Source organism: Periplaneta americana, chromosome 2 (genome assembly GCF_040183065.1).
Source record: "Periplaneta americana isolate PAMFEO1 chromosome 2, P.americana_PAMFEO1_priV1, whole genome shotgun sequence".
Taxonomy (NCBI): Eukaryota; Metazoa; Arthropoda; class Insecta; order Blattodea; family Blattidae; genus Periplaneta; species Periplaneta americana.
This window is the reverse complement of record NC_091118.1, coordinates 29,767,017-29,778,167: the sequence shown is the minus strand read 5'-3', so window position 1 is coordinate 29,778,167 and position 11,151 is coordinate 29,767,017. Positions and strand designations below refer to the sequence as shown.

General features: G+C 36.7%; 1 protein-coding gene across 5 annotated transcripts in view; it reads left to right on the top strand.

Moving 5' to 3' along the window:
• Window positions 1-3,796: 3,796 nt before the first annotated feature.
• LOC138691611 (zinc finger protein 860-like) overlaps window positions 3,797-11,151 on the top strand; it is a 28,359-nt gene continuing 21,004 nt past the window's right edge. For 4 of the 5 annotated variants that reach the window (XR_011329928.1, XM_069813779.1, XM_069813789.1 and 1 more), the window contains exons 1-2: window positions 3,797-3,934; window positions 6,544-6,638. Coding sequence is in view for 4 of the 5 variants with exons in the window: in XM_069813779.1 (XP_069669880.1) it covers window positions 6,546-6,638 (93 nt within the window). In the remaining variant the exon portion in view is untranslated. The remainder of the gene's footprint in view (window positions 3,935-6,543; window positions 6,639-11,151) is intronic. The other variant, XM_069813770.1, reaches the window with a different exon arrangement.

The following is an 11,151-nucleotide window of genomic DNA, read 5'->3' as shown; positions in this document are numbered from 1 at the left end:
TTTTGAGTTGTAGGCAATTGTTTATCATAGTGTTTTGTTTGTTCGTCGCATTTTGTAATTATGTCCACAGAGCAAAGTACAAACATCAAGTTCTGTGTTTTGCTGGGGACATGATCAGTATGGCTGATGAAGATGGTGATTTCTTAAACAAAATGAAACTGGTGCTACTTGTACGACCCAGTCCCTAAACGACAGTCATCTGAGTGGAAATCGAAAACATCTCCTCGGAAGCAAAAATTTCCTAGGGACACTTCCAAAGGCAAAGTTATTTTAAATGTTATGTTTTATTTAACGACGCTCGCAACTGCAGAGGTTATATCAGCATCGCCGGATGTGCCGGAATTTTGTCCCGCAGGAGTTCTTTTACATGCCAGTAAATCTACTGACATGAGCCTGTCGCATTTAAGCACACTTAAAGCAAAGTTATGTTGGAAGTTTTCTTCGACTCTCAGGGTCTCATGCACCATGAGTTCATTCCAGAAGGTCGTACTGTAACGAAAGAATTGTACGTAGAAACCCTCCGTCGCCTCTGGGACGCAGTGAGAAGGAAACGTCCAGAAAAGTGGGTAGAAAACAACTGGTTCCTTATGCATGACAATGCACCTGCTCATCGCGCAATTATTGTAAAGAATTTTCTTGCCAGGCACAACATAACTGCTTTGGATCACCCACCATACTCTCCTGATCTCTCACCACCTGATTACTTTCTGTTTCCCCGTCTGAAAAGTCATCTGAAAGGACGGAGATTCAATGCTGAAGAGGTTATCGCAAACGCGACGAGAGCACTAAGACGGGTTTCAAAAAATGGCTTCCAGGCCTGCTTCCAGGAACTCTACACGCGTTGGCAAAAGTGTGTTGTTGCGGAAGGCAACTATTTTGAAGGGATTGGTGTAGAATAGTGTTTAAGGTACGTTGTTTCTATAATGCTAGCAAATTCCGGGAACTTTTTGAACCTAGTATGTATATATTGAAAACAAGCATCGGTGTATGAGTCGAAGACTGGGAGATTATGAACAACAATTATAACGTCCCCGCCTTAAGAAAGGTAAGTTGCAGTTTGTACAAAGAGACACTAGTTAGGCTAGATAAGCTATAATAGCTTAATTTGTGGTTAAACGAGCGTTGAGGGACTTCCGCCGATTTTGGAATAGATACCGACCCACTTAGGTTAATTTCAATTAAGCAACACGCCAAACGATTTTTTTTTTTTCCCCCATGGTAGTAGACCTAGCACTTCTCTCAGTATTGTCGTGGATAGATCACCCAGGGTGATATCGACGGCGCAGTTCGAAAGGAAAACAACTCAAAATTTAAAGTTTTGAGAAACTTGCATTTCAAAGCTTTATGTTGCTGTGGAAAATCAAAGGATCTTTCAAATTCCGTTAATGATGTTTTATATACTACAATTGAGAGACAACAGAATACATGGATTCTGCCAGAAACAATACATTATTTTGGAGTAAGTATATGGGATTTTCTTTAATAATTGCATTTATTTGTTTTATGAACATAAGTTACGAATTTATAAGCGCGTAAGCATGTCTTTCTTAATAGCATGTTCCGGTATCCAGCGTTGTCAATTTAGCCCTTTTGGAGCTAAATCTAGCCTTTTGTACTTCTCTTTTGGCCACCATTTCTTGAAAAGCCTCTTCGGGCATTCTAGCTCTGTAGGATAAAATCTGGTGTAAAACCTAGGGTTTTTGTAATCTAGCGTCCGACTGCTTAACATTTTTAACGTAATGTGAATTTGTATGGCTCTGTAACTTACGTAACAATTAACATTTCTTAATAGTAATTATAATCGCCGCGGCCTCATGCTTGACATGCCAGCTTCATACAATAACGTGCGGTGTGCTTTTAAAACACAATTTTGCCGACCGATTGATTGTTGCTCTGTAGGTTTTACTCTAAGCGTCACGTTGTCACGTCTACTTCCTCGATAAGAATAATATTGTTAAATTATATGAGTACGTTGACATTCTTAACTCTTGGTAATAACTCTATATTAATAATTTTTAATCACATACCTTAATGTTCGTACTCAGCACAAGACATTGTAACTTCGGTTTTAGTCCACGTGGATTAGATAAGTAGGTGTCATTTTATAATGGAAGAAGCTTATTGGTTGCGACATTGAAATTGAGGCGAGTGATTGAAGCGGCGACATAAGAAATTGAAAAGAATAATACAAGTAAATTTCAAAGACCTGCCGAATGTTACGCACGAGGCCGATCAAAGACCTGCCGAATGTTTTTCTAAGCATGAGGCCGCGGCGATAATACCACATTCGTCTTTGTATAAAAAAAATATGAATAGTGCACTGTTAGAGTGCTGAAGGGAGGGAAGGAATATTTTAAAATCCACTGATTAGCCAATAGCAGGCGCCACGCGCCAGACTCCAACAATGTAAAGTAAATTAAAAGTAAATGGTAAGTCGAGGCTCGTGCGAGTATTTAATTTTTTAGTTCGCTGTCAGCCTTTGCGGCTTCGTGAATTGTGATATCGACAGACGACAGTTCAAGATAGTTTCAATATTGATGCTATCAGAATTTCAATAGTGGGTGTTTACAAAACGAAGTGTATAACTGGCTAGCCCCGTAGAAGGTGATGCATTGAAGTGTTATTGTAAATGTTGTGTTTTGTGGATGCCAAGAAATCAGCTTTGGCTAGGCATATTGGCACTGAAAAACAAAAACGTTATAGATCGCATAGGAACGAGTGTTGTGTATCAAAGTGGGGATAAAGGATGTGAAGCTGGACCTTCAAGACAGATTGAAACAATAGACGAAGAGGAGGAAGACGACTACATGGCAATATAAACATTTTAGGAGGAATGATACGCTTAGAGATGCATCAATTGAAGGTAAATTATTATTATTGCTATTATTCTTATTGATGATAGTGTTGCTGCGAAGGGATGCCGATGATAGAAAATATTCAGCCCCCTTGAGATGAGAGGGACTACCCATTTTCTTTGCTTATTCTGAAACTTTGCTCAGTATTTGAAATTATAAAAGTAGATGCAAATCTAGTCTTTCAGGTGAAGCTCCCTGTAAAGCAGATTTGAATAATTACAAGGGAAAAATTGTTCCGGGGCCGGGTAGATTTGCATAATATATACGTTACTGTGTACGTTAACAGAAAACCACAATTCCAAGTCACACAGAGATTGTGTGCACTCGTTGTGGGTCTCTGGCGTTTCGTCAGCCGACGCGAGTTATGTGGATATAAAGGGAAAAGTTGAGACGGTGTCGGGTGGAGTTCCCGGGTAGCTCAGTGGTAGAGCGCTGGTACGTTCAATCAGAGGTCCCGGGATCGATACCCGGCCCCGGGACAATTTTTCCCTTGAAATTATAAAAGTAAAGCTTCATCTTCTTTTTATCCTCTCAGATTCCACCCTTTTATTTACGTAAGATTCCAAGAGGCCTATGATTCGCTCTTTTGACTCCGGCCCTAGAAGAGGTATAATATTATGATCTAGGATCTGGCAAACACTTCATGCGCTCCTGGCGGTGAATTGGAAATCTCTTCTTGTGCCCCTGGCGGTAAAAAGAAGAAATAGGGAATAGGAAACAAAATAATGACTAACAGATATATGAGAGCTGTATATTCAAACTCTTACTGGGACTATCCGTTTGCTTTCCATGCATATTCTGAAACTTTGGTCATTATTTGAAATTACGAAAGTAAAGCGCCACCGTTTTGTTTACGTCAGAGTCGCTCTTTTGACTCTGGTGAATGCATCTTGCGCCCCTGGCGGTGAATAAAAAAAGCATCTCATGTATCCCTGGCGGTAGAAAGGAGAAATAGGGAATAGGAGAGGAAACAAATGACTAACTGATATCGGAACCGAAAGTTGTATATTCAAACACTTGGGCTGCCCGGTTTTTCTCTGCACATTCTGGAACTTTGCTCAGTGATTGAAATTACGAAGGTAGTACATTCCTTGTAATTTAAATATTCAACACTTGACATTGTGCTAATAGTGAACATATTTCACTCTGTACTTATTTATTTTACCTTTTCTTTTCTGGAAACGGCATGTGGAAAGGCCATGTGTTGTAGTGCCATAATATGCCTAAATAATAGTAACAGGTACACTAATGTACTTCAGACGTTATTGCACGTTCTCAAAAGCACGTAATATATTGAGTTGTAAAATGTGTAGTTAAATGTAGGTACACAATAAATGTTGCGTCAATACTTAAATCCAAACCAAAATTCATTTACTATGATAGGTTAGGGCTTACTCTATGCAATTTTAAAGGCTATTCAGAGTAATTGTGTTATTTAATTGTTCTAAGTGGACGAGGTTATTCTCTAGAAGAATTGTACCAAAGGAGATATGTTTCAATGGTTTCTATGAGGTCTGTAAACCTAGCTATATGTGTTTAACCAATCTTGTGATTTTAGTTTGCATTCACATGTACCTTTAACATTACAAGAGAAAGAAAGGGTCAATATTACTTATGTCCCGCCCACTATAGAGACATAGGCCAATTTTACACATATTTAGTATAACTTGTTGCTTCTTTGACAGGTTAGGTTTGGTTAGGTTAGGTTTTTGTTATAGCCTACCTAGCATATACGATGATAGCGCAACATTGGCAGTGATAATAGTGAAATATTCGTTCAGTGGGCGTTGGATACTCTACATTCACCGGCAGTTCAAGTGCGTCGGTGTCTATTCCAAAATCTGCGGAAGTTCCTCAACGCTCGTTTCATCCTACATAACACACGGCAGGTGCTGGACGTATTAGGCTTACTATAGAAAGGGATCGTTTCCCTAGTAATTCGCCCTGGACCTCTCGGAAAAATGCAAGTCCAAGAAAAATTTATTTATTCATTCATTCATTGTTTTCTGCCCAAGGGCAGATCTTTCACTCAAACTAGTGTTCTCTAATCTTTTATATTTTCCGCCTTCCTTCTCCGCATACAATCCATATATCTTAATGTTTTCTGATATCTTGTCCCGAACTTTTCTTGCGTTCACCACTTCAGTTTGAAATACACATGATATAATTATATCGCTGGTAATGTTGAAAGTATATCTGAACATAAACAGAAAAAAAAGTGTTTAATAATGTATAGACATCGCAGAACCCATTGAAACAAAAAAAAGTACCGGTAATTTCATAGAAGACGGGCACTTGGTTGAATATAGTAAGTATTACCAACTTTTTTATTTCAGAGTTAAATGTTAGTGATCTTTTAGTGACTTTTACATGTTAGTTCTAGGGTTTTTTTATACTAGGTGTCGCCGTGATTTTCTTTTAATTTGATTGGTTATAGTTGTCATTTGTTCTAGAATTTTCGTTAATTTTGATTGGATAATGACGTTATCAGTTGTTCTTGGTTGTTTGACGTGAGTGGTGTTATGTTGTGTCTGATGGCTAAAGCTATTGAAAGTTTGTCATTTTATGATTTTTGTGATTTTCTTTCGATTTGATTGGTTATAGTTGTAATTTATTCTAGAATTTTCATTAATTTTGAATGGATAATGACGTTGTCAGTTGTTCTTGGTTGTTTGACGTGAGTGATATTACATTGTAGATTTGTCTGCATTTGTCGAATGCGCATCATCATGCTTACGAAAAGGCACTTTTCAGTGCCAATAATTTATTTTGTGTGCACAAGGTTGGATTTTGAAGTAAGAGGGAAAGGAAGGAATCCGTGTTCTGAAATTATTTATTAAATTTTGTGTCGATTTTGGTTTAGTTCTTTCGCTGGTGAATAAGGACTGTGTTGAATGTTGAGGAGAAAACTGTTTTTCTGTGGTTTAAAGGAATTATTTACGTTATTTTCTGTAGATGTTAAGGTGTAATAAGTGTTCGAAGAGAATTTCATTTAGTGTAAAGACGTGGTTTATTTATGCAAAGTTGACTGTACGACAAAGTGTTGGTTTAGTTCTTTGTTGCTTGTATGGTTTAAGTTTAGATTGCCTTAAAGCCTGTGTCATTTATACTGGAAGTGAAGTGGTTGTCGATGAAGACGTCAATGAGAATTGAATTTTATTTGATAAGATGATAAATTATGTTTTGCTTTGTGTTTTCGTGATTTTTGGGAGTAAAGTGCCGACGAAAACTGCCAGAAAAGTACTATCAACTATGAAGTTCGAATGCTACGAAACGCCAAAAAAAAAATCAAAGGCAAAAAATTAAATATATTTTCATTTTTTTTTTTTTTGGAGGGCTTGTTCTTCTTTAAAAATATGAATATATATTCGATTTTTCGATGTTTGGTGATATTTGGACTTCATAGTTGGCAGAACGTTTTTGGTAGTTTTCGTCAGCCATGTTGGATTTTGCCCGTCTTCTAGGAAATTACCAAAGTACCTACTGTGGTACACTTATAATGGAGAATTGCCAGAATTGAATATGTCGCGTAACTAATGCATCATTTTCTGCTTCATTGCTGTGTGTTCAATATCATTTTGGTTCAAGAAGTTTGTAATCTAAGCATATAGATTATTAATTGTTTTATGTAACTACTGTACATAGGCTATTTATTTCTTAAAGAAAAAGAATTGTTTATTTTTTTTAGGTATGATGGATCATATGAAAGTGGAACTTAATGTACCGGTACGGCCATGGGCTGTACCACAGGAAGACACAAATGCAGTTGAGTATTTATCTAAGGTAATGTATATCAATTCCATCATTGTGCTTTGTGCAGTGGAAGCCCTATTTTGGGTTTTCTAGGAGACTGAATTTTGAATATTGTTCATTGTTACAGTTATATTCCTGTCATGGTCCAATCCCCATATCCATCTCATTGCTGAAAATGTGTATTATGTTTATATACAAATCTTTATCATGTGCAGACCAATCTACCAACCGAGTCTTTGCCCAGAGTGCACTGTGGGATGCTGGTCTACGCTACACTCAAATGATGAGATGATAGAGATTTGTTGGGATGCCACAAGGGAACTGGTGCAAATACCTTACTATAATAATACCGGACAGCTATATACTAGCAGCATTGACGTGAGTGCGAAATATCGCGGACCTGACATCTAGCGGAGCGGCATGGAATTACTTCCACAAATACAAATATTAACATAACAGGATTCGGACTATTGTTTAAAACGTGAGTTACTAATGTGGAATAATACATGAAACACTTAAAGAAATGTTGAATAGTATTTAATGTAAAATTATTATCTTATATCAAAGCTGCATATTATGAGAAATATTGCATACTTCATATTACTTTCCGTAATTAATTGTTACATATTTTTTCTTTGGCTTAGTGAGACAAAATCAATCTGATATTAGGAATGAATTTATAATAATGCTTTATATACGCATTGCTGACAACTGCAAAGATAAAATTGATAGTAATCTGATGCTTGTAATAATTGGTAAAGTAGCCACGTTCAATTAGTAGGCTAGCGGTGTCAAAGAGGATGGAAGCTTTGTAGTTTCAATAATTTTAATTATGTCGCTGTCCATTGTCGTCAAGTCTTTTGAAGGCCGCTCCAATACTCCACGCGGAGTGTATGGACGGAAGCTTTGTAGTTTCAATAATTTTAATTATGTTGCGCTGTCCATTGTCGTCAAGTCTTTTGAAGGCCGCTCCAATACTCCACGCGGAGTGTATGGACGGAAGCTTTGTAGTTTCAATAATTTTAATTATGTTGCGCTGTCCGTTGTCGTCAAGTCTTTTGAAGGCCGCTCCAATACTTCACACGGAGTGTATATATAAACCAGAGTTGCAAATTTTAGCAGTGTGTCTTGTTTCATGTTATATTAATATATAGCAGCAACAAACAAGACGTGACAACGTCGCATTTTCATTTTATTATCGGTGCATGCAGTAAAGACCTACAAATCTTAAAAGGAATGCCGCTGCCTAATAATTAAACGAGGCTACTATAAAGGCATGTGAACAACAATAAAACTTAATTTTATAAAACCTTAAAATTTCCAATACATTTTAACTTCTATTCATTTATTAGGTGTAAATAAAAAAAAGCTAATTTGTATTTTTCTATCAACACAAAGACGAAGGAATTAGGCCTACTAAAGAATGTTGTTGACTCACGTTTTATGATCCCTCGGAAATCGAAAGTACGATTTGGAACAATTTGTAATGCTGTAATTTTGTAGCAATTATAAACAGCACATATACACCCTGACATTTTAACACAGTACTAATTAATAAAACTATTAACTAGCCCAGTTGATTACAGCTTGTTTTGCGAGTATCGCCACACCGGCCACCTAGGTAGCAGCACCAGCGTCGTTCGCGCGCAGAACTGCTAGCTGTCCAGTATTATTATAGTAAGGTATCTGACCAGAGCTTCCAGTGATACCTGGACTGTAGGCTTGTCCAATACAGGTTATAACTTCGAAATATGTATGATAAGAACTTTCTTGTGTTAAATTTTAACGTACCTTGTTAACATGTTTCGACCTATTTTCGGTCATCTTCGGAACTGGTCGTTGTTGGTCTTGGCGCCTCTTGTTTCCTGTGTGGGTGCGTTCGTAATGTAGAGTCAAAGAGTGTATGTGTTTTGAAATTGAGTTGTGTGTTGAGAATATCATTGGGGTGTGTTTTCGTGTGTCTGTATATTTCACATTGTTCTACTGTGTTGAGTTTCTGGCTTTTTGGTTGGATATGCAGTATTTCCATGTCTGTGTTGATGTCTCTGTAGGTGTGGTTGGCATTTGTGATGTGTTCTGCATATGTGGAAGTTTTTTGTAATTTTGTTATGGCTGTGATGTGTTTCTTGTAACGTGTTTGAAATGATCTGCCTGTCTGTCCTATGTAGAAGTTGTTGCAGGTCAAACACTTACAAATCCGTGTCCTGGAGTTTATCCCTGTTTTGATATTATATATTTTCATGCCGGTAAGCAATACATCTGATATGGCTGCTTCTGCTGAGATACTGTCTCTAGTTCATGTGCAGTCATAACCTCACTTTGAAAAGAGATCTCATAGCAGTAGGCCTATTTTGTTTTGCATTGTAGAAAAATTTGGCATTCAAAATATTCCTGAAGAGCAGGCAATAATGGAAACGAGAGAGAGAAAATAATAATAATAATAGCAGTAATAATGTGTTTATTTCATTCTTTTGACTTCTATTCACTATTCACGAAAAAGACAAAAATGAAAATAAAGGTAATAAAGCGATATATCAATGTAACAATATAAATGAAATACACACACACACACACACATGCACTCCCACGCGCGCGCACACACAGAATTTAACCTACTCAGTCCAACTTAACCTAACTATATAAACCAATAGAAGATATGTACAAAATCTAACCTAACTATATAAATCAGACAAACGGATACATACAAAACCTAACTTAATGATATAAATCAATGAAAAAGGTATATACAAAGCCTAATCTAACTATATAAATCAATGGATCTGCTATGTACTGTACAAAACCTAACCTAATTTCACCAGCAGTATCATTACCTATTTAATAAAATATTAATATCTGAACTGACTGAAATAATCTAAACTATCGGCAACAAAAACTAGAAACTGAAATAAAACAACTTTAAATATATATTTTCTTTCTCGCGCGCTCAATTAGGCTCCTAGCTCAATTCACAAGCATTATAATCTGTGGGTTACACATTAATTTGTTATTGTTTGTACACTTGTTTTGAAAGGCATTGTGGGACTTCTGTTACCAATCAAATTGTAACTCTACACCAGTGTTGCCATATTTAGCAATAAGTCGCTAAATCTAGGGAATTTTGAATCAGTTTTGGCGAAAAATTTTGTAAAATACGATTAGTGACTTTTCTGCTGATTTTTATATTCTTCCACTTTTTTATTTATTTGAAGTTAAAACATTCAACTGGTCACGCGTTTCTTAGTTGTAGAAGAGGCATGGGTGCAAGACTGAGTAGTCTAATGATTCTTACGTGAAAACCCTGATCACATATATTCTTCCACTTTTTTTATTCCTTTGAAATTAAAACATTCAACTTCTGCACATGACGAGTCGCAAACTCCAGCTAATGTAATTTTGGTTCTTCCCCGCAACGCAGAGATTTTCCACTCCGAACTGACCCTGGCAGTTGAGCTTTGAAATTTTGTGCCAAAGCAAATGAGTCTGTAGTTTTGTAGTTTTTCTCATTGTGCAACTCAAACCAAGAAATGGATTCGGAACACCTCAAAATCTGTGCTTCAGTGGCTGACCATGATAATATCTTTGAAAAATATTGGAGTGCAAGAGGTCAAATGACTTTATTGTCAAACGCCTGGCATTAGAAAACAACAACAACATATATTTTAACATATATTTGAAAAGTGTTAGATTTCACAAAAAGTTTGTGGTCAAAGGCTTAGGTGAAAATTTCCACACTTACAATTAGCCAGAAAGTGTAGTGTCAATGACTGGATCAAGTGCAGTGTATTCACAATCAGCTATTCCCACACCTACCAACTCAACATCACAGCTGTCAACAACACAATCAGATTTCACAGAAGAAGGTGATGACGAGGAAATTATATAACTAAAATGCTCTCTCAATTAATATCACTCAATAAAAGAATTGTAATCCAATGGATACCATCCCATTGTGGAATCCTGGGAAACGGGAATGCAGATGCTTTAGCAAAGAAGGGCAGCACTGCTACTTACAGACCTGTTACTAAATCTACGTATTACTTTGTGAAAAGATTTATTAAATCTACATAGTTAGGCTTCAACAACCAAAATTTGATAACACAATCACAAGGGAAAAAATGGAACTCTCTGCATCATAATCCACAGTTAATTCCCGATTTACCACGAAAATTGTCTGTAGCAGCATTTAGATTGGCAACAGGCCATGATTGTTTGGCCAAACACCTGCATAGAATTGGAATATATCAGTTCCCTAACTGCCCATTGTGCAACTCAAACCAAGAAATGGATTCGGAACATCTCAAAATCTGTGCTTCAGTGGCTGGCCATGATAATATCTTTGAAACATATTGGAATGCAAGAGGTCAAATGACTTTACTGTCAAACGCCTGGCATTAGAAAACAACAAACAACATATTTTTCTCTGCATATGTATGTTTTTCTTATTTTTATTTAGGGATGTTTATTATTAATTTTTAGCGACATTTCTGAAGACTTTTTAACAAACTTCGGAGAAATTAAGCTACTTTTTGCTGAAAAGTTAGCG